Here is a 24,636-nt window from a genome sequence, read left to right on the forward strand (position 1 = left end):
GTCTCTTTCTCTTTATGATTTCATTAGAAGCGCATTATTCCTACTTCGCGACTTCAAAGAAAGGAAACACTGCGCACAAAAACACCCTTTTCTGTGCACAGTTTGAATCGCCAGCTGTGTCGCCATCTAACTCGAGCAGGCTTATTTGTCAGAAAGTGTAAACAGCTATCGATCATGTTTGAAACCGTTTTTTTTTATGTCTGAGCTTTCTTGTCGGCTGACAGCACGGTCGCACAGGCGCCGTTAACAGCAGGCGGGAAATGTCGCTGCGCACTCGCCCAAGGAGAATCGAAAGAACAGCCCGCAAGCACAAACAATGTTATCGCCGGAGCCACGTTATGAGCGCTCGAGATAAAGAAGTTGACATTAAACTCCGAATGCTGCTGGGGCCGGCAAATAAAGAAAAAGAAAACATCAAATGCCGGGGTTTTCTGTTTCGCGTGAACAGGCGTTTCCTAGAAACGTCAGCTAGTTTCGACGCCGGGGTGGGCCGGCATTTGCCAGAGGGCTATGGGGCAACTCCGTGATGCCAGTTGGACTTTCGCAACGCCTTAAGGGGCAAGCGAGCGAACGCGGCAGCAGCTGCATTTCAGGGCGCGTTTCCCTCGTGTTGAACGCGGCACATAGTTGCGTGTCAGTGCCAAGCGTCCGTCACAATCACGAAAATTAACGTGTTCGTTTGTTTTTTCGTTATTCGGGCCCATTATGATCCTTGCAGTATTGATGAATGACTACTTAAACACCCGTTTGCTCGTTCAAGATTTGTAGCGTACTGAGTTTTTCTGTGTCCCGATGTATCTTCTTCAATACGCGAATTTCAGTCAAGAAACACAACGACAGAGGGCGCTTGTTTTGGAGGAAGTGATGCGCGCGCGCGCACACACACACGCACGCACACGCAGACACACATGTGCGCTGCAACACGCATGCAGATACACAGTTACACAGACCGACACATACCGACACACGTTGACACACACACACTTGGAGAGAGAGCGCGCATGCGTGCAAGCACTTAGCTTTTAAGTTAAGGGGCAGACAGCATGCCCTCGCCTTATGAACAAAGTCGTCGTGAAACTATAGCAATGATGGCCTGAGACGGGGGGGGGGGGGATTTATTTTAGAAATTGAGGTGTAAGAATTCTTTCTTTTATGCATACAGTTACACGAGCAAATTGCCTGTAGGCAACAAGCTTCGGAAAATACTGATGCAAGCAAACTGTGGAAAACAATTCTGTGAACCGCAAAAACCGATAATAAGTTTCCTGTTCACACTGAGGGAACAGGCGCAGACGGACTTTGCTGTTTACACACTGCAAATTAAAAAACTGCAAAAATCTGCAACATTTGTCGAAAATATACATTGCGAGGTGTTTGCTCATGGGCCAGTTTTGCAGTGATGAGGGTCTCTAGCTGTCCTGGAATTCCTGCAGCTCCGGTTGGGTAACGGCGTGAGTGCCTACGAGAGGCTCGGAACCCCGAATATGCAGAGCACTGCACTGGCCAGAAGCAGACTCTGTGAACTGTATGGGGTGTTAGAGCTCCTGCCTTCTTGTAAGACTTCTTAGGGACACTAAACTGGTCTTCATATGGTGACAGTGGCAGAGGGAGACTCTAGTGGGTGCTTGGGTGCGTGGTGACCGAGGATGGAGGAGGTGGCAAAAAACTTCATTTCAGTTCAGCACTAAGGCCCCGTGAAGAAGAGCGCTTCCCCCCCCCCCCCGGGCTCTGTGATAATCTGCCGAACCCGAGTGAAGCCAATCACTCCAGGAAGGAGGGGGGAAATAAGGAGAGTGTTACATGAGCAGAGAATGTGTTCTGTGCATGCCTTGATCTCTGGACAGTTGGAAGAGTGAGCTGTGCGGAGGTCGCAGAGGCATGGTAGGTCAGAGAACTGTGCTACAAACTCTAGCATGCAGTTACAATGCGTGAGCATGAGAAGTGTCCTTGTAGGGAAAATGGCAACCGCTGTCACGCCGGCGCGTGCCATAATGAACCTTATACCCCTGTCACACGGGCACTCTAAAGGCACTTTGAACTAATGCTCCTTTATGCTCCCAAAGGAGCACTACTTCAAGGGAGTTCGTCCGTGCTATACACGGTCGCGGAACGACCTTCGCAAGAGGTTTTTAGCGCCCTCATCGGCGAAAAGCGTTATTAAAATTGCAAACCTCACTGCACATGTAAATACAGAAATGTCACATTTTTTTTAGTAAATTAGTTTTATAACCGTATTATGTTAAGCAACGAACAACAAACCACATGGCCGACATGGCGGAATATTTACCGTGGCTACCGTGACGCTCGTATATCTCGAACGAGAGTATGGCGTGGTGAGACTGCCACAAAACAAATGACCCTCTTATATCTTAAAACACCACTAATCTTATGAAGTGAATTTATAAAATGAAAATTGAATGTTTCTTTTCTCAATTTATTTATGCTGTTAACTCGCTGGGAGAGAGAGTACTCCCTTGAAGCCTCAAAGGACGAACTAGAGCTGCCTTGTTTCGAAGCTCCTTTGAGCTAGGTGTCCTTTGGCGCGTCCGTGTGGCAGCGCGCGTTCGTCCTTAGAGCAATGGAGCATTAGTTCAAAGTACCTTTACAGTGTCCGTGTGACACGGGTATTAGTATGCCACCCCGAATATAACGAACTTTAGTGGTGTTAACCTAGTATATAAGAGGCTCATGTGTTGACCTCGGATATAATGTACCTAAGTGTACAACTTGGATATAACGAACTTTAGTGCGACAACTTGGGGCATGCTAACGCACTCAAATAATCCACCGGGGATCGCCTAAGAGTTTTTTATTGAGACGTTGATACGGTTCAGAAACTGCCGGCAGAATAACTCAAGCCTAATCCCACCTGTAACTCGCAGCCACCTCAACCTCAGCTTAAGTTTTTAAGGAAGACCTTGCTTCTTATATACGCCTTCGCTCAAGACATGGAGGTGTTCTGTACATGTCTCGACCTTCTCTTCTCCGCGCAGGCTCTCAGCTGTGCACCACGACTGCGTTCATCCTGGAGGCCGGCAAGGAGTTGGACGGTGCCTTTGAACGCGAGGTCGTGTCCACGCGGGACCTGCAGGAGTGCTCCAACTACTGCACGCGAAGCCTGCCGGACCGCGGCTACTTCTGCCGTTCCTTCCTGTTCGACGACAAGGCGCGCACCTGCACCCTGTACGACGAGGACCCGCTCGGCTACGGCGAAGGCAGTGAGGGCCACAAGCCGCTCAAGAGCAGCACGGGTGACCTCTACCGGGTGCTGTGCGGAAGCTCCGACCGCGGTAGGCCGAGCCCCGCTCTCGCCACGATGGCTACCCCCCTCTCCCCCATATCTTGAGGTGTTTAAGGGAAAATAGCGCAAAAGACGGGGACAAGTGAAGAAAACAACAGGACAAGCGCTAACTCACAACTGAAGGTTTATTCACAGGAAACCAGGAATATAAACAGCGCAATCAAACAAGATAACAAAGCACACAAACGTGTAGCTATATGGGATCGAGGAACCGAACTTCACTATCATGCAGGCAAACCGACGGGCTGCTAACGCACAATCTAGTTTTTTTCTTCATATAGAACACTTATATAGAACGCCTCCATAACCTCCCTAGTTAACTAGGGTGGTTATGGTCGGTTTGCCTGCATGATAGTTAAGTTCGTCCTCGATCCTCGATCGCACATAGCTACACGATTGTGTGAATATATATATATATATAATGCAAGGCGTTATGAGAGTATAATATTTAAACCCAGAAATTCCTTTTGCTTTAGGTGCATCCAGATATATCTCGTGCCTCCGGCCTGTGCTGGTAGAATTCCAATGCAGTTTGGGGTAAAAAGTTCATAGCTATGCTCAGTGGCATTGTGCCACCGCCAGAGGGAGCGGCACACGACTGCACAATACTGTGGTTACTCGCCACGCATGAAACCTTGTTGTTCTGAGTTATTCCCTGTGCAGTAGAATTTCCCCTATGTCCGCTATTACTGGGGCGGGGCTGTTGCAAGAATGCATGCTCCCTTTCCCTCTTCATAGCGCAGACTTCTCCATGAGTGAATTGGTGGCCGTTGAGCAATTTTCACGGCCATTAATCTATATTTTTTTGTCCAGAAGTGTACCCTCGAGGGTAATGCTGCTGGAATCAGTTTATTAAATTGAAGGCTGTTGAGGCTCTTTTCTGACGCCAAAATGTGTGCCGAAATGAGCTACTTTTTCTACCTTCTTTAACAGTGAGGCAAAGATTAAAGCAAAATAACTCTCCACACTCTCCACCTTAAGACGGTGACCAGGACCAGGGTTGGCAAATAAATGTCTTCTCTCTTTCACACACAACATGGAGCTCCTGCGACACCCGGAACTTTGAAGTTGCGCACAAGTATACATCATACAGCGACTCGGTGGAACTGAAGTGCGCTACCTAGTCACCGCAGCATAGAGTAAATTTAACAGCTGCAGTTAGAGTTTGAAAACCAACAAAATGACAGGTCATACATTATACCTAATGCCTGCCATATCTCATATTTTTGAGCTTCATGTTTTTTGTAGTAACGAGACGTCTGCAGTTTTCTTTTATATTTTCGCGTTACTGTCTTTCCAGTGATCCAGAATCAATTTCCGGTTCACCTTGTTGGGTGGGTTAGTTCACCATGTTGCAATGCCTTTGTGCCATCCTCTTTTTTGTGCGCTTGCCCAGGCGGGCTTTTCCCCCATCTTACAATGCCTTTGAGCAATGCCTCTTCTCTCTGCGTTCACCTTGGTGGGCTGGTTCAACAGCTTACAAAGCCTTTAGTGACGCTTTTCTCTCTTTGTTTTTGCCCTGTATCATCACACCCTCTACATTAGGGACCGGAATCACGTGGAAGGAATGTCCTTGACTGGTATCATGAACTAATGTTTGCTTCGACACTTAAAGGCTCCTAACATGTGTCAGCAACTGAAACTTCGCTGCTATAGGTAATGTGTCTTCTTTTGGACGGAGGAATGTCGTATAGGATATGTAGTGAGCAACCACACCTGACCGAAGAAAAACAGACATTATCAAAGATAGCTCCAGAGTTGTAAAAAGTAGTCTGATCTTCATGAAACCCTGGCCAGGATGAGCTCTTCGTGTGGACTCTGGCTATGGTCCGACAGCCAGTGCTTGAAATCCGCGCTTGTTTTCGAGTTAGCTCAGATTTCAGCCTTTCTATGCATTGAGAGCATTGCAGCTAATGTTCGATAGGGATGTCGCACTTGTGGTATGGCTAAGCAATTAACAATGTCCACTTATGCATGACGTCTTCACAAGTGGCTATAAATGTGCATTTGGGGTCAATCTACTCTACCCTCGGATGTGCTTAACTAGCTCATCCGACTAACTAATTTGTTGGAGTGGCTCAACATATCCGAGAAGCACTTGACTCTAGTTAATTAATGCAACTATGTCCATGTACGAACGCGAAAGGTGCGTTATACCCTACCTTTGTAATAAAGTTTGTGTATGGAGGGAGAGGCCGTGTAATTTCCTGCATATGTTAAAATATCTAATATCAGCAAAGCAGTCCCAATAAACCGGCGCTTATTACAGGGCGATTTTTCTGTAACGGGTGTCCAGAGAGAGTTATAAATACTTATATATATATATATATATATATATATATATATATATATATATATATATATATATATATATATATATATATATATATATATATATATATATATATATATATATATATATAAAATTAGGTAGAAAATTCCGCCGAAATTGCTGTTTTGTGATTAGATTAAAAACTGGTTTCTTCTGCATAAATGGTTGTCCTCTAACTTTTTTTGAGCTGTTTCCCCTCGAAAACAGAGCGAATAATAATAGACCGAAAGCTAGCTTCGTAACTGGACAGTTTACCATCTAACCGGTTTTATATTCATAACCAGGACCAATCTCTGAGTGGTACACTAAGACCGGTACGGGTGATTTATACTTTCAGATATTTCTTACGCGCTCAGGCCACTTGTAAGAGTTTTATTTCAGGAGGCTCGTACTGAAGTGAGACACCCTTGCGTTCAAGTTTCTCTGCCGGCTGCATTTTCTCAGTCCTGCAAGTCTGTTTCTATTATAGCCCTAGGAACATGCAGGGAACCGCAATCGACCACCTGCTTCTCAACAATGGCCTTTATCTCATTTGTGCCTTCCCGGCATCTGTCACTGGTTCGTAGGCGGCGTCGCAGAAATACTTTTTTGCGAACACTGAAAAGTTCCTTCGCTCGCAGCCATCTTTCGATTGCAACTTACAGTCGGCCGCAAAATTCTGTAGGACGCGCGAGCCACAAACGAATCCGATAGTGATTTTATTAACCGCTGGATCGCGACCACACTTGAGAAGGTGAAAGTCAAACTCACGTTGTGTTTATTGTGCAGCAGTGAATTGGTGTGATTGCTGACAAACATGCCGCCTATGAGCCTTAAGATCTTTCCAAGCATCCTAGAGACTCTTATCACCGATAACACTTCAACCTAATCTCTTTTGTGCTTTTCGTACCGAATATTCTCACTTGGATCGCAACCATAATCATGCAGTTGCGATCCCTAGTAAGTCTCTCAAAGCCACACCTATTATTGGCTATCAAGCCTGGGGACATGGTTGCCTTCATGTTTTAAGTTTATTCGAAACACCATCGCGGCAAGGCGATCGTGTGCGGAGTCCACACTTTCATAATCTTCCGTTTTTGTTGTCTTGGTATGAGTGGCATTGACAGGCTTAAACATTTTCGTGCCTCTTAATATCACTGTTTTCTTCACCTCTTACTGTCCTTCAGTGTCGCTGTATCTACAGTGTAAACATGCCTTTCTTCTGTGAACCACCTGCGCTGTCAAGACCGGAACGCTATACGTTCCTCAACAATTGAAGCTTTCGTACATTTTGAGACCTGGTGTATGTATTCGTTGCCCTGATCATCTAACTTTACTATTCACTAACTTCACTAACTTCGCTTATTTCACTTTTCCTCTTACTTCCGGCGGCCATTGCTCTTTACTGGATCAATTCCTCACAGGTATCATTAATTTTCCTGACAGAAACGGCACAGGCAGCTGCTTTTGTTGACAGATATAGGAGTCCTTTTTTTCCCCTTCGAGCTTTCCTGCAACTGTGCTACCTTCATCCGTAAGCGAAGGATTTTCACAATCCCCATGTCTTGCATTGCTTGTTTCGCTTTTTTTATTACAAATTTTTCATTATTGGGACCGCGTGCCACAGGAGGGCGTTATTTTGGGAAACATCGAAAATTTTTTGCCTTCCACTTTCCTCCTTTCAGTCCCTTCGCTGCCTTTGAATTCACACATGCGTCCAGTTACTTGCGCGGCACTGTTCGCAGGCGCTTATGCTTTAGTTCCGCGCCCTTCTATACATTTCGTTATCTCTTAAGACACTGCCTCAAGCACACCTTTCAACTCTGCAGCAGACCTGCCACAGCAAGACGGCCTCGCAAAAAGATCCGAAACGTCTCTGCCTTCCTGCCTTTACAATATTCGCCACCTCAGCGCACATGCATTCGTCGAAGCCCTGATGTGACCGTGTTCGCAACTGCTCAGTTCTTGCTTCCTTACTGCGAACTTCTCGCTGTCTTTGCTCTTTCCTCGGTCAATGCCTCCTCCTCATCTCCTTCCACTCAGCATGGGGATCCAACGCAGCAAGCTTCTCTCGCTGAAAAATCCTTCGCTTCCTCGCCTTCAGTGCTCATCTATCCATTACGAACGCACATGCATTGAATGGATGGATGAAATGAATGGAAGATGCCCTACCGCGCCGCGCGACATCTGGCGGCAGCGGCGCGCGTCGCCGCGAGTGTGTTGTGCCCCCGTGACGTCGGCCGCCTTTTGGCCTCCTCCTCTCGTAGACGTGCTGCTCAACAACGCCACGTTCGAGTGCTACCGGCGCAAGCGTCTGGACGGCTCGCACCAGGTGGAGGTGAAGGCGTACTCGTTCCACGAGTGCTTGGACGAGTGCATGCGCCGCTACGCCAGGGACTGTCGCTCGGTCGAGTACTCGTCGCGCTACCAAATGTGCCGCTTCAGCTCATACGACGGCCAGCCCCGGCCCAACCTCATCGATGACGACCACTACGACTTTTACGAGTTCAAGTGGTGTAAGTAGGAGGCGCTCGTGGCCGCAGATTCACTGGATGGTTGAGCGCTGTGTCTTGCGTACTGGCGGCAGAAAAGGAGATGGGACAGTGAGCAGTGCGAAAATTGACTAGTTGCGCCCTTCACCCGAGTTTCACTGCGTTAGCATTATAGCACTGATTCGGTGAAAACGCCGTGCTCTGCATGTCCGAAGCCTCCACCCACCCTCCAACCACCCACCTACCCACCCACCAGCCTCTACCCTCACCTGACCTGCGCCCTCCAGGAGCCTCCAGCCACTAGAAGGCGACGGAGCAGACGAAAGAAAAAGCACCCAAGCAGCACGGGTAATCGGCCAAGTATTGGAAATGGATGGTTTAACTCTCGTGCTTTGTAGGACCGGCCTTTGCCAATGCATTTCCAATAATGGCCCGATTATTTGTGCTGCTTGGGAAACGGCGGAATTGAGTTTAAAGATTCAATGTGGGGGCGATCATTGTAAGAGCGAAACTGTAAACCTGAAGCCAAATGTTAAAGTAAAGCTTTGCTAATGCAGATTTGTTCCCTCACACTGTATGATGGCTCGTCAATATTTTTTTTGAGAAATTGTGTTGCTTTTTCCAGGAATGTGAAGGTCCAGATTGTTGGTGCGACCACAAAGGGCAGTCAGAAATGGCTTCTCGGTCTTTAAAAATCTAAAGATCGAATTGGAAACTATTTAATTTTGGCTCTTCATCCTGCCTACTTTGTGTCGCGTAGCAGGGCAGCGAGCGCGGTTTAGAATACCATTTCTCCGGAAGTCATATTTTATGAGACTCAGTCTGTCCAGGATTCCAGATAGATGAAGTACGTGTCCTTGACCTGTAGTGTTGTTTGTTGGCTCACGCGTTTTATCAATGGACAAAGTGAGGCCGACAAGACAAGCCGCGAGGACATTTGTCCTTGACACAACAGCAAGACGTTGCCGCGTGTGCTTAGATGGTGGCAGCGAGATTGGCCGAGTCTTGAATGTTTGCCAGAAGGCATGAAAGGCGCGGACGTTTCGAGCCGTCACAAATACTGTCACAAAACTTGCTGGCGCTTAAGCGGAAGCCATAGGTGGTGTCCCCGTACCAGGAACCGAATACTGAAAGCTGCTCGCCCTTTTGAATGATTAGTCTCTGGCTAGCGCTGTAGTTTGACAATCATGATAAGCCTGCACGTGAAGGCCTTGGCACCGGTCAATGGCAGACCTTTTCAAGGGTTTGTGAATATACGTCTACTCATTCGGAGACGGCATGTGTACATTCTTCCTCTGAAGTGGTGCGAACTTCGTGTGATGTGAAGTATAAGGTTAAAAATATAAAGTATAAGGAAAGTTTAAAGTACTGAGTGTAAGGAAAGTGCAGGATGAATACTGTTCCGCACGAAATCGCCAATTTTTATGTAATTTTGGAGAGGAACTGTTCATTAAGCGAACTGGGTTGAATTGGTAGAATTGGGAAGAAATCTTTGCTGCGTTGAGACGACCTGTTGAATACGTAACTTTCTTAAAAGCTTTTAGCAGAAAATTACCTTTGATTCTTCTTTTCCGTGACTCCCATTTAAACCATTTCCTTATAACAAAGCCTAGCTATACTAGAATATGGTTCTTGATATCCCGAAGTATGTCTAACAAAATGTGCTAGTCGCTCTGCCGGCACCTGTACACTAGTGCCTGCTAGCCAGATATGCTTTGCGTCAGGAGAAATTATTCTAAAATGTTTAACTCGTACGCTGCTGTTGTCAGGTCAGCGCAATGCTGCGCTTTATTTGGGTGCACCGAAGATTGTGCGAAAAGAAGCTTATCATCTCGCTCTGTAGTCCTTATGGCAATGTATGACGCCAGCTTGAACCATTTTTTAATGACGTGTAGCCGAACCGAAGTGGGACAAAACACGAATCTAAGCATTATTTTGTAGTATAAGTCCCAAGTTGCCAGTACGGTACAGGCTCAATTTACAGAATGCTCAGAATGTTCTACCGTGTAATGCGTGCGCACCAGGAACCGATATCTGGGCTAGGTATATAAGTAGCCCATGTGGCGGAACTGGTTAGGATATTTTGGTTTTGTTTGCTATCGGTTATTGTGCATCAGTCATGAGCAAAAAACCATTTCGATACTTTAAGTAGGCTCACATTTGTAATCCTTAGTATGAAAGGTTTAATTCTAAAGGTTGAATGGTTGTGGTGCTCTAGGCTGTGGACGACAGTTGTAGCATACAGTGAATAAATTGTTCAGCTTACTGTGGAGGGTATTGCATTGATCGTTCTTGCAGCTTTCGTTTTTTTTTAAATATTAGGCGAAAAGAAGACTTCCATGTGAGCTTTGCTGATAATAATAATAATAATAATAATAATAATAATAATAATAATAATAATAATAATAATAATAATAATAATAATAATAATAATAATAATTGGTTTTGCGGAAAGGAAATGGCGCAGTATCTGTCTCATATATCGTTGGACACCTGAACCGCGCCGTAAGGGAAGGGATAAAGGGGGGAGTGAAAGAAGAAAGGAAGAAAGAGGTGCTGTAGTGGAGGGCTCCGGAATAATTTCGATCACCTGGGGATCTTTAACGCGCACTGACATCGCACAGCACACGGGCGCCTTAGCGTTTTGCCTCCATAAAAACGCAGCCGCCGCGGTCGGGTTCGAACGCGGGAACTCCGGATCAGTAGCCGAGCGCCCTAACCACTGAGCCACCGCGGCGGGGGCTGATAATATGCAAAAATTCATTTCGGCCTATTGTGCAAAAAGTAACCTTGCCTGGAGAAAAACGTTCTGTTCTTCCTCACCATCACCCCAACCATTATATAAGCTGTCGCATGAGTCTCCTCATAAGCATAATAATTTATTATAACATTAAAGGAGGAAAGGGACTTACATTAGGGGATACTGTAAGACAGAGGAGGTGACACATGAGCGTCGCCCAACGTTGCTCAGTTCTCAGCTCGCAAATAAAGCAAACAAGGTAACAAAAAAATTGACAGTGGCTTAGCTCGGCTATGCCAGGATATACATAGCGAAAGCCAAGACATAGCTTGGTTAGCCTTGGTTAATCGCGATTGCAAGTCCAGGTTAGTCTGGATTGTCTGGCTAGTTGTCACGTGGTTGGTCACGTGGTGCGGTGCGACCACGGTGGGACTGCGAGCACGGCGAGAATGCGAGTTCGTGGATAATGTAGCTTTCGCTACAAAACGACAACTAGGAACGTTCAAGAAGGTTGTTCATCGCAGCTAAATTAGCAGCGACAACAAAGCGCATAATTAAATAAAATGGTAATTAAGGACACTTAAAACGTTAGTGGCCGCAGAGGTAAATTCTTCTGCATTAGCTATGGATTAGCATGGTAGTAACGGTAGGGAAGAAACATGACAAGAACAACGCTGCAAGATATGAATTCCAGCAGAAATATGGGTGAGAGGCAAACAAAGCAGGCGGTTTAGGTGAGGCGTGATAGAAAATATGTGAGAAAATATAACACTTTGGATATTACGTTTTTTTAGCCAGGTCGGAGAGAGATAAGGTTATTTTGATATTGGGCTGCTTTATTCTGCAGGGACTCCAGGCGGTTGGTCAAAGTTTGAGAAAGAGGGTTCATATTAAAGAGGCATATTCTAGTCTAGACGTAACAGTGGTATGTTAAAAAAAGGGGCTTTGTAGATATTGTGTTCAGTGTTGGTGCAAGAAGAACGCAAAGCCCGAAGGAGAAGAATCCAAGGCACGGTTTGCCCGCGAATTTAATTGTCGAGATGGACGTCCCAAGGTAGAGTGGCAGTTATGTGCACCCCCAAGTACTTATACTGAGGCAGTCTTCAGGAATTTTATGCAACAGGCACTTTGCCGGTGGGAAAAAATTATATGCATACTCTTAGATCTATTTATATTGTGACACTGTTTTCAGGCACTGGCCGGCGACAGTGTAGTTGTATGCAACAAGCATTTTGCAGTCGAAATGATCACGTGCATGCTCTTAGAGCTCTTTACTTATATTGAGACACTATCTTCAGGCAATCCCCGGCGAGTGTGTAGTTTTATGTAACTGGCCCAATGCCAGTGGAGAAGTTGATATACATGCTCTTAGAAATATTTACTTATATTGTGACACTCTATTCAGGTCAAAAGCTTTATTAGTTTTTTTTAGGGACACGGGTTTGGTGAACACCCTTTGATAATCATGTGATAGTCTGGCTGGCGAGAGTAGTTGCATGCAGCAGGCGCCTTGCGAGCCGAAAAGATAACGTACATGCTCTTAAAACTATTTGCCTGTATTGCGACACTGTCTTCAGGCGCTCCCTGGCGATTATATAGTTCTTTACAAAAGGCAATTTGTGAGTCTAAAAGATCATGCGCGTGCTCTTAGAGCTGTTAATATCCATAAACAATTTACAACACCCTAAAGATAACTTATCTAGGCCTTCCTGAATACCCCTGAAGTCTGATTAGTTGCAGACTGCAGACACCGTCAGTCTGCTGTCTAACGATGTTATATAAAACGAAATCGTCTGCAAAAAGATATTGTTAATGACAATTGGGAGAAAAAGTCATTAACGTAAAGAAGGATAGACCCCAGCACGCTTCCGTAAGGAACGCCTGAGCTAACTGAAACGTTTGAAAATTTGCAGTCTATTTCAACGTATTGATATCTGTTTGACACAAACTTTCTATTCAACTCATAATTAACGAATTTATATTGACAGCTTTAAGTTAAAGAAAGAGTGACAATGAGACACGTTATCGAATGCTTCCTTGAAGTGAATGAATACAGCATGAGTGCCCTATAATAAGTTCAGATTAGAATGAACGTCAAAATGGTTGTTTCACGGATTATGTGTAAAACGAGCTCTTTAAAATAGTGCTGAAGAGTGTATTGAGTAAAAGAGAGTATTACCTGGTAGTTAACGCGACTGTTTCCGAGCTTCCCACGCTTTCTGCACAGCTCTATTTACTTCGCAACACATCTGCGTATTTCTTGGCACTGCTGTCAAACCACTCCTATTGTCCTGTGTTCTGGCCGTTGTACGAACAGGAGCCCGTATCTTGCTTCTTTTGTCCTTTGTACGTACTCATGGCGCTGACATGCATGGTCTTCAGCGTTGACTATTTAAAGCACTTGAAACCATCCAGTGAGTCTGCGGTCGATAACGCAGAGCTCGATCGCCGCTATACCGACCTAATCCCATCTGCGTTCCTTCCCTGCCTCCTGGCCGCTGACTTCACCTCTGCTTCTGTAGCTTCTCCTCTGACTGCTTGCAGAAGCGTGGTCTCTACGACGGTCGTCATTTTTCCCTCCCAACGATGTTGAAGCCCGACACAAGCCAGCGGCATCAGAGGATGCGCGTTGAGATGTGCAAAGCCGTTCGATTGGAACCGGAGGCCGGTGCACTCTTAGCCAGAGGGAAGCGTGAGAGCTGCACGCGATAGCCCTTGGGAACTGACTGCAGTGACACAACCACTATAGTCGGATACAGTTCAAGAAATAAAGCGGCTTTCCCCCGTCAAAGTACCCCCTTACAGCCAGTGGCGTCGGCCGATTCTCATGAGCCTGCTAGCGTGACAATGCAGGGAGTGGCAGGTGAAAGGGAATAAATAGTCCTCTCCCTGCATTGTCGGGGATAGCTTCCTTCCTGCATAGTCACGCTACTCACGCAAGCAGGTTCACGGGAATCGTCCGACGCCATTGGTTGGAAGCGGGTCCTTTTGTCGGGGAAAAGTCGTTTTTTTCTTGATTTCTATCCGGCTGTAGTCCTTGAAAGAGCAACGGTTATTCCCTAAGAGGCTACCTGCAAAGCGCTCATCAGTCACAGATAGATTCTTTATGAAGCGGCGCACTTTAGCGCTTTTTGGCTTACAGTGTGGACGCTGTTATCCCGTAGCCCGAAGGTTAGACTTCAAAGATAACCCCATGGGTAATAATAATGAGTACCTTATTGTAATAGAAAAAAAAAAACACGTGTCGCGTCTGTCAGTTGAGCAGCAGTGCCCGCGGCAACTGTGAACACGTGTTTAACGCGTGTTATGTGCATCATGGAAACCATAACTGAAATAGGAACACGTAAGCATGTCAGCACGACAGAAAACACATGAAAAATTTTCAGATGGTTTAGCATAGCTAAGCGCGGAATCTTGTTATGGTGGCCACATCATGTTTTTAGGTGCTAAGGCCATTTCAGCTAAATACCTCTACCATAAAGACCTTTACCTGGAAGGCATTCACCATGAAGACCTTCACCCTAAATGCCTTTACCGTAAGGTCTTTGACCTAAAAGCATTGGACGCAAGTGCCTTTACCACAAAGGCTTTGACCTAAATGCTTTTATACCCTGAAGGTATTTATCACGAAGGCCTTCACCCAGCCTGCCAGGTGTCCACACCTGGCAGGCTTAAACCGAATTTTTACCCGAAAATTTGCTTCAAGGACTGCAGTTTGCCACTGAGCAACCCTGCTGGCAAAGCATACTCTAACAGAAAGGTGTAAAAAGAGAGTAATTGATCCACAACCACTGTACTCCCTTCTTACTCCCGCATAGGCGTATTCGTGTTCAGAGTGCACGGAAACTAGCGGATGATTTGTACTTGTTCTAGAGCGATGTTTTCAGTTATTTGCCGATGAATTTAAACCTGTTTTAACGCTTTCCATCGATAGCGTTGCTCAATCAGAGTACAAGTTCGAAAAGTACAGGTTAAAAGCGAGAGGTCAGAACACAGGCACCGGGAAGACGTGCTGTTGGCACCGTTTTATGCAACGCCGTTACTCATTCCAACAACGTTCTACTTGAAAGTAATTTTGGTCCTTAAAATGGCCACTCAGGTGTTCAGTGAATGTTTTCGCATAGCACGAACGCAAGGATATCAAACGCAGACGAGGAAGCGTTCTATACGTGGATTTCAAAGCACACGACAAAAAATTACAGTAGTTGAGAACAAAAATAAGCATCCGTTTTGGCAAGTCTCCTGACGAAGCCTACTAGTTCTAGATTGCCTATAAAAGTAAGGAGGAAGAAAATAGGGCGTCTTGTGCCCCCGGTGAAAATGTAGTGTTAAATAGCGTATTATGCTACGAATAAGCGTTTGACACCACAACTGTACCACATATGGTCGCACACGGCTATCCTTGGTTAGACTGAAGGTCGTTCAAAGTCGTTGTGCTGCCTACCCGAAGACTGATTTACCTAGCGTAGTGAAGCCTTTCGCTTCAAAATCGGGTGACACTCTGTCTTAGCGGATTACGCGATAGCGGTAATGGGTTCCCTCAGCTCCCTGGTGTCCCCTTTGCATATCACTTCGCAGACACGCACATTGTCTGACAAAGCACCCAAGGACTCCCTTTAACTGCGTTTAACAGACGCGCCTCGATGGTTTATGGGTGGCGTGTCTGACTCGCGACCCAACGTTCACAGGCTCCATTCCCATCCAATTTAATAATAATAATTGGTTTTTGGGGAAAGGAAATGGCGCAGTATGTCTCATGTATCGTTGGACACCTGGACCGCGCCGTAAGGGAAGGGATAGAGGGAGTGAAAGAAGAAAGGAAGAAAGAGGAGCCGTAGTGGAGGGCTCCGGAATAATTTCGACCACCTGGGATCTTTAACGTGCACTGACATCGCACAGCACACGGGCACCTTAGCGTTTTTCCTCCATAAAAACGCAGCCGCCGCGGTCGGGTTCGAACCCGGGAACTCCGGATCAGTAGTCGAGCGCCCTAACACTGAGCCACCGCAGCGGGTCCATCCAATGTCTCCAATGTTCTTTTGAGCGCAGTTAATTTACCTTACACTCTAGGATCACGTATTAACTTCTTATTAATTTAACAATTTAATAAACGCAATTTGTCTAATGTTTCAACCACTTTTCAATTCCGAAACTTCACGTGTGACGTCACTACTCTCTAGACACGTTAAATGCGACGCCAGGTTCACCGCTGAACGGAACCCTTAACGCCATTGCAATAAAAAGCAAAACCCGACTTCATCAGTCTTTGCTAGTTTTTCTCTGCCACGTGCACTCCCTCGCGATCGTTTTTTGCGGCTGCTAATCTGCAGCTGCTCAGAGTCGTGATCCGGGTTAGACAATCACAAAAACACAGCCGCTTTTTCCGCAAACAAATACCGTTCGGTGCACACCGTCGTCCTCTATCGCCGTGACAAGTTTCATAAGAAAGCGAATGTCGAATAGCTGCACCTGCCTTCACTTCTCCGTCATACGCTTGCGAGTCTTTATCTGAGGCTGTACGATCATCGCCGGCCAGAATTCCGCCGCGTATAGGCACTGTGAAAAGCGAAAAAGGCTGTTCCGATAGTTCTATAAACATGCATGGTATATAGCAATGGCACGCATGCGTTGTATCAATACGACAGCTTTGTTTCAAGATGGCGCATAAGATAAACGTCAGAAAATACGACAGAGTCGGTCCCTACATACGACAGGAATTTTTGTCGTCCTGTCGTTACAACAGGTTTTTCTGTAGTATTGCGAATTTGTCTGTTGTTGCGACAGAAGTGGTTCTGTCGTTACTACAGGGGACTGCTCAATACTACAGGAAATCTGTTGTGACAACAGAAAATCTTCTGTATTTGTTTTTGGAGCCAAATTCCTTGAGCTCGCACTCTTTCGAACTCCGATTGTACTGGGGAAGCATTGCAGAGTGCCACGTGCCAAAGAGCTGCGTTTTGCCGATGCGCGAAACCATTTCCCGGAAAACCTTATGCTCATTCCTTGATGCAATCATAGCCGGGGAGGTCGGTGACGTCATTGCAGTGTGCTTCATTTTCAAGGAACGTGGCGAAAGCGAGCATCTGACGCGTGTAGAAAATGCCTCTTTCAGGAATTCTGGAAAGCGGGTGCCTCGAGGCTTGCAAATAACGTACACGAGCAAAGATAATTCCACAATTCCGGTTAAAAGACGCGACAAGAAATTTTCTGTCGTCACAACAGAGTTTCTGTAATTTTTTTTGCCCACGAACTTGTAGTAACAACAGAAATTCTTGTAGTAACAACAGAAATTCTTGTAGTAACAACAGAATTTTGTCTAGTTCCTATAGAAAAGTGCTATAGAAAAGTACTACACAAAAATACTACGAAATGACAGAAAAGTATGTTGTTGAAGACTAACCGATGAAATATTTGTTCCTATTTATGACACAGTTCTGGCGGTATTTGCGACTGGAATGTTACCTCCTTAAATTATTCAAACTTGAATATGCCGATGGGTCGCACATCTCCTGCATGTGTCGAAAATATCGGGACGACAGGTCTGCAGGAATGATTTGCTTCTAAAGCGGTGTTTCGACCCGGCAGCGTGACAGCAGCGCTGTAGGGCGCTCATCCATACTCCCATCTTTCTCTCTTCGCTATTTGCTTTTTGTCCTTCAAACCGAATGTCAAACCCACCGCAAGTGCCGTCGGGTTGGTCGAAATTATTCCGGAGTCCTCCACTACGGCACCTCTCTCTCCCTTTCTTCTTTCACTCCCTCCTTTACCCTTACCTTACGGCGCGGTTCAGGTGTCCAACGATATATGAGACAGATACTGCGCCATTTCCTTTCCCCTCAAAAAACAATTATTATTATTAAGGGCCTACACTCCTTTTCTAACTTAATATTGTGAACGGAGACAATATTAAAAAAAAAACACTCAAAAAAGGCCGTGCTGTTGCCAGTGAGTCAGAACGTATTGCATTTCGTTCGCGTGAGGACTCGTGGCATTCAAAAGTTTAAGTTAAGACCGAACCGCTCTTTGGGGGTGATACAATGAGTCCACTTCGCCCATGGAACTTCGCCTGTCGAGCTCATGCTGCTGCTGATGTGCAAGTAGAGTTTCAGCAATCGCCTGGTTTTGAGCGTGCTCCTAAAGCGACGAGACCTTTTGCACACAGTTTCCTGCCGCCACCTGCGACTCGTCCACGCTTTAAAGTTTTGCATTTATTTTTTCCCATACTCTTACAATGTCGCAAGAGGCAGCGTCTGTTTTGCCTCATCTTCGCTTTCTGCGGCTCCGCAGAGCTGCATTGTCCTCGCTGCTGCGTTCGACGCATGCGCAGTGGTGTAACTGCGTTTCTTTGCGCCCGGTTTGCTGTAAAGTCATCTCCGGGACTGCAGGCCATGAAAGACTTTAGCGACACAATTTGGATCGATAAAACACGCTGTTCGTATCGTTGGTGCATGTCTGTAATTGTTATGCAGCGGGGGTAACGTTATGATAGGTGTAACGTTAATAGACCGAAAGCAGGCATAGTGGGTGAGGGAACAAACGCGAGTTAACGACGTCCTAATCGAAACCTTTCATCTCCAAAATACCGGCAAGCTATCTCAGGAGACGAAAGATATGATTAAGAAACGCCAAAGCATGAGGGCGTCTAACCCTACCGACGGAATAGAACTGGCAGAGCTATCGAAGTTAATAAATAAGTGAAAGGGTAGCCGACATAAGGAAGTTTAATATGCAGAGAATCGAGCATGCTCTTAAGAACCGAAGTAGTCTAAAAGTGGTGAACAGTAAACTAGGCATAGGTAAAAACCAGATGTATGCGGTAAGAGACAAGGAGGGTAATGTCATTAGCAATACGGATAAGATAGTTAAAGTAGTCAAAGAGTTCTAGACAGATCTATACAGTAGCCAATGTAATCAGAACGTTACTGAGAGAGACAGTAGCGCACAGAAATGCGTCATCCCGCCAGTAACGAAAGATGAAGTAAAGAAACCCTTAGGATGAAATGCAAAAAGGTTAGGCAGCTGGTGAGGATCAGGTAACAGATCATTGGAGGACGCAGAGGAGATCGTGCTAGAAAAACTATCCACCCTGTATACGCAATGCCTTATGACTTCGACCGTACCAGAAGCTTGGAAGAACGCAAACATTATCTTAATTCATAAGAAAGGAGACGCCAAGGACTTGAAAAATTACAGACCGATGAGCTTACTATTCTTTGCCTAGCAGGTATTTACTAAGGTCAACGCTAATAGAGTCAGGGCAACCTTCGACTTTAATCAACCAAATGATCAGGCAGGCTTTCGTAAAGGATATTTCACAATATATCATATTCACACTATCAATGAGGTGATATATCAATGTGCAGAATATAACCAACCCCTATATATAGCCTTCATTGATTGCGAGAGAGCATTCGACTCAGTGGAAATCTCAACGGTCAAACAGGCATTGCGTTATCAGGGTGTAGAGGAGCAATATGTCAAAATACATGATGATATATATAGCAACTGTACAGCTTCTATAGTCCTCCATAAAGTCAGCAATAAAACACCAGTAAGGAAGGGCGTCAGGCAAGGAGGCACGATCTCGCCGATGCTATTCACCGCCTGTTTACAGAAGGTATTCCGAGGCCTTAATTGGGAACGGTTGGGGATAAGAGTTAATGGAGAATATCCAAATATTCTGCGATTCGCTGATGACATTGCCTTGCTGAGCCACTCAGGAAGTGAACTGCAAATCATGATCAATGAGTTAGACAGGCAGAGCAGAACGCTGGGTCTAAAAATTAACATGCAGGAAACGTAGTAATGTTCAACAGTATAGCAAGGTAACAGCAGTTCACAATCGGCAGCGAGGGGCTGGAAGGGTAAAGGGATCCGTCAACTTAGGGCAGGTAGCGACAGCTGATCCGGAGCATGAGATGGAAATAACTAGGATAAGAATGGGGTGAACCGCATATGGCAGGTTCTCTCAGATCATGAATGGCAGTTTACCAATTTCCCTCAAGAGAAAAGTGTACAACAGCATAATCTTACCGGTACTCACCTACGGGGCAGAAACGTGGAGGCTAACGAAAAGAGTTCAGCTTAAGTTAAGGACAACGCAGCGAGCCATGGAAAGGAAAATAATAGGTGTAACGTTAAGAGACCGGAAACGGGCAGAGTGGGTGAGGGAACAAAAGCGTGTTAATGACATCCTAGTCGAAACCAAGAGGAAGAAATGGGCTTGGGCAGGGCATGTACTGCGAAGGCACGGTAACCGCTGGTCCTTAAAGGTAACGGAGTGGATTTCATCAGACGTCGTACGGATTGCCGCATAAGGTTGCATAAGCTGGAGGAATTGGCGGTGCGGTACACTTACTGGTAGTAACCGGGACCGTAGCCAAACACGTTGACTGCGCACGTAGAGACCCTGTGACCACGGACGCTTCTAATGCCAAAATGCAACAGTGAAAACTAAACAAAGAGCACGGAGTTCCACAAAAAAAAGAAGAAAATGACAAAACTGCCGATGAATTGACGAAACAAGTTCCCAAACTGCCTCGATTACAGTATTTACCGCATCAGATCAAGTAATATCTTTTGTCAACATGAATTGATATTGAAGTGTCGCTGATGCAGCCTTTATGACGTCTTTTGATTTAAAAAAAATTCTAACAGTCGGTCCCGTCGACTGTGTACTCCGTGCTATGGCTTTAATTAAGGCTGTAGGAATTATTTGTTGGATGGCATTTAATTCATCATTTATTTTTCGTACCTCTCAGGGTCACAGTCAACCATTATAAAAATGGTCTATAGATAGTCTATAAACTTGTTATAGACTCTGTTGCCTTCCTATAGATATTTCTTTTTGTCTATTCATAGTCTATAAACTGTCTACAGATAAAAGTCAACTAAATGTGTATGGTCATAAATATATAGAATGTGTATAGACTGCCTATAGGATTAGTATTGCCTGCAGACTTTTCTCTAGCATTTGTCCATAGACAGCCTATAGACATTATAGACAAAAGTCTATAGGCAGTCTATTGACTGTCTAGAGAACTTTTTGTAAGTTAATAGTGAGATGAAGTTTAAAAAAAAGCGGCATCCTTTGGCTGCACCCAAAAGCGCGGTCACCCGTAAAAGAGAATAAAGACTGCGCCGGGCTATGACACCTAGCGCCAGGGCACGGTAGTTCGGTTCTGGCCTTGATACGTGTTGGTGTTCTTTTTCCTACGCGCCCGAGACACAATACAATAGCTGCATAATTGCTAAATTTCCGTCGGTTGTAGCCAGTTGGGAGCCTTTTAAGGACTTAATTCGCACGCATCGCACGTATTTTCCCACTTTCCGACGGCCTCCACATTAGGATTCATGTAGCATGCCCGGGAACTTCCGCATGCGTTGCCAACTTTTTTTTCTTTCTTTAAACGCGTAACACCCGGAAACTTGCTGTGAACGCATTAGCCAACCTCGTGAACGAAAACTCGTTACATCAGCTGGATTCTTGAGGGAAGCATAGAATGTTTCGCGATTTGTATCAGAAGTCGATGCGTAATTGCCAGCTGTGGATTAAATTGTAAACAGGCGTCCATGGGCTTATCAGGGGCCTTTTAGGCCCGTCTACCAAGAATAAATGTATATAAGAGCGGTGACTGCTTACAGAGAAAGGGAGAGTTGTCAGCTTTTCCGTCTTTTGCAGCCATTTGGCTGCCAAGGGCGGCTGTAATCTGGCACCTTCTTTTCGGTCTATTTTGCTTGCTCATAATGCTGTCTGCAAGGGCGCAATGGTGATGGTACGGAAGCAAGTAGCGAATGACGGAATAGAATAGAACATCACTTTTGTCGTGGCGGAGGTGCGTGTTAACTCCCTTATTAGCTGGTTTAGCGACTATCTCGCCACAACAACGGCATCAAATATCTGATTTTCGGGTTGCCCATTCTACGACTCAGCAACTCCTTACGCGCTAGTCACCCTTGCCTTCCATGCCCGGAAGGGCTCACTGTGTATGGCATGTTTCTCGCTGCTTTGTGCAATTTGCTTCGCAAAACTTGCCTTTCACTGTGCACAACTGGAAGCTGCTTTGAGTTCTACAGTCGCAACGGTTAGTTACTACTGCTATTTCATTATAGTTTGGAGATTAAAAACTTACGCGTTGCGTAGTTTGATGAAATCAGACAGACAACAAATAAGCAGATTCCAAATGCCGAAGCTTAGAGACCGATAGGATGAAAAGTTACTAGAGAAAAAATGATGTCAGTGAGCAGACTAGACCGGCAAACAGCGCCTGCAAGCAAGAGAAAACGAGCTGTCTACGATTAGGCGAAGTTAAGTTATTCGCTTTCCGTAATGAACAATCGCAGATCTCCATTCCTAATGTTGACCTGTATCGCGGAGTTGACGGCTGTCGCTTTACAATTATTGGACCGTATATGGATGACGTCTAAGGCGGTAATCTCTGGAACTACACCTTGGCTTATTTCTTGCACTGCACCTTGAATACTCGCTTCTAAGAAAAGTACCTATGAGTTTTTTTTGCCTGTGACTGATATCACCGTAAAACAGTCGTACAAAACAGGCATCCGCTATAGATCTTGCTCAGGGCAAGTGCGAAAACTCTAACGTCGGAGAATCAAACTATTAGTTGTTGAACTATTAGTCTTCAACGCGTTCAGTCCTCTGCCGCTTTCCTTTCGCCAGCAGACCGGAGCGCTGGCCACGCCGGGGGTCATGGCTACGGAGCTGGGCTTGGCGGAGGCGTGGTCCCCGGCGTCGGAGCCGGGGGCGGCGGATACGGTCCCCCTCCACCCACACCAGGCTTCGGTGGCCACGTCGGCGCTGGAGTCGGCGGAGGGGGCGGTGGCGGCGGCTACCACCACAGCTGGCATGGCATACATGGCACCCACCGGGGCTACCCCTCCCACGGCGTAGCCGGTGGCGGTGGCTACGATGCACCCAGCTACCCTCATGGCCGCTGGCCCCCGACCAGCTTCAACCCGCTTCCCGGACGCGGCTCCTCTATCGGTACTGCGAGCGGCGGCTACGGCGCCTCCGCAGGTGGCTACGGTTCCGGCGCCGTCTACCCCACGGGTAGCTACGGCGGCTACGGGACCGGATCGTGGAGCACCAGTAGCGGTGGCTATGCTGGCAGTTCTGTGGGCGGTGGGTTTTCTGGAGGTGGCTACGGAAGTACTTATGGCAGCGTCAGTCCCTATGGAGGTGTCCACATCGGTCCAGGAGCTGCTGGAGGAGCGCCCGGCGTAGTCCCACCCATCCACGGTGGTGCTGGGACGTTCCCTGCCCACCCGCCACCCCCACCACCTGCACATTCTCACCAGCCGCTGCCACCCGTGGCGGGAGCAGGGGGCCCACCACCGCCACCCTTTGCGCCCCCGCTCCCTCCGGGCTTGGCGGAGAAGTGCAAGTTCTCGTCTGCCGTGTTTCGGCGTGTCGGGTACGGGACGAGGCTGAAGAGCTTCTACGTCAGGAGGGTGGCGCGAACCGAGCGACTCGAAGAATGCGAGCAGGCTTGCTCCGAGGCCCAGGACATCCACTGCAAGTCGTTCAACTTCAGGTAACGGCTTACAGGGAAGCACGTTTTTGAGGCCTGCTGTGGTACGCAGCTCTTGCGACAGAGACTTCATTTTGGTCATTACTTGTATCATGTACCGTTAAGAAGAAGGTTAATATATGTAAATATCATAAGCAGCGCTGAACAATAGGGGCTGCAGTATCGTGGATGCTGAAGAAACTTGTACCAGGTGTTTTTATCTAATGCCACTTTTCTTCACAATGCCATAACAGTCTTCTATTGCAGTAAAAGGCATTTGTTTACGGAACAGCATATTCGTTTTGTATTCGCGCTTTCAGCTACGGAGTGTGATTTTTGAATGCAAAGTCACGTTTTGTACTGTCGCCACAAACGCGGTTTATTTCACACCCACTTTTACCTCAGTACCATGCTTTACTCTCCGTTGCAGGTCATTTTTTCCGGACAACTGTGAGCTCAGCGACTACGACTCTCGGCAGCTGCAGCTCAGCAACCCTGCCCACTTTGACCAGAGCACTCAGTTTGACTACTACGAACGCGACGACCTCGGACACGGACCTGGAGGGGCGGGAGGCGACTGCCTAGATGGTAAGCGCAAGAATATTGAAGAATAGCGAGAGAGCTGGGTTAATAGCTTTCTGCGCTTGAACACCTGGAGTCTTCGCACAAAGCTGCAAATCGGTTTGAATGCACTGTGATTGAAAAGGGCAGTTTTCCAGGTGAGGTTGAAGCTTTGCCATTTAATTAGCGTCCGACCAGCTGGCTATTTTTGCTTTTTCTAAAAGCACTAGTGGCGACGGAAACATTTTGAATTGCAGTTAGCCAGACGTGCACCCCGGATGGAATGGAGTTCACCCTGAGGACAGTGGATGGCTTCTACGGCAGAATCTACACGTACGGCTTCTACGACTCGTGCTTCTACGACGGCAATGGAGGAAGCGTCAACGTCCTTCGGATAAGCAGAGCCAACGGATTTCCTCGCTGCGGCACACAGCAGGTGAGTAACAATTCTGTATGCTGGAGGCATCGGTCGGTCTCATCGTCATGCAGGTGGGTGCAACTGGACTATACCTGCCAGTGCATTTCTACTGTAACTTAGTTTTGTCCTGCTAGCAACGTCTTTAAAGTTTAACGGGCGCGAAGCCGGTGTTTTTTTCTCTATGAACGTCTTCAGTAAGGAAGTAACTGTTGCCAAGACTCTAAGGTGTACACTTCTATATTTTTAACACAGACATTGAGGCGAGTACCACTAGGACGTATTT

The 24,636-nt window shown here is 46.4% G+C and overlaps 1 protein-coding gene across 2 annotated transcripts in view; it reads left to right on the forward strand.

The window, feature by feature from the left end:
* The window catches only part of nompA (no mechanoreceptor potential A), a 98,425-nt gene that overhangs the window by 63,992 nt on the left and 9,797 nt on the right, over positions 1–24,636 (forward strand). The window contains exons 6-10 of one of the 2 annotated variants that reach the window (XM_077643902.1): positions 2,994–3,290; positions 7,880–8,128; positions 22,528–23,398; positions 23,805–23,962; positions 24,193–24,371. In XM_077643902.1, coding sequence (XP_077500028.1) covers positions 2,994–3,290; positions 7,880–8,128; positions 22,528–23,398; positions 23,805–23,962; positions 24,193–24,371 — 1,754 coding nt within the window. The remainder of the gene's footprint in view (positions 1–2,993; positions 3,291–7,879; positions 8,129–22,527; positions 23,399–23,804; positions 23,963–24,192; positions 24,372–24,636) is intronic. The other variant, XM_077643903.1, reaches the window with a different exon arrangement.

The sequence above is a fragment of the Amblyomma americanum genome, chromosome 11 (assembly GCF_052857255.1).
Source record: "Amblyomma americanum isolate KBUSLIRL-KWMA chromosome 11, ASM5285725v1, whole genome shotgun sequence".
Taxonomy (NCBI): Eukaryota; Metazoa; Arthropoda; class Arachnida; order Ixodida; family Ixodidae; genus Amblyomma; species Amblyomma americanum.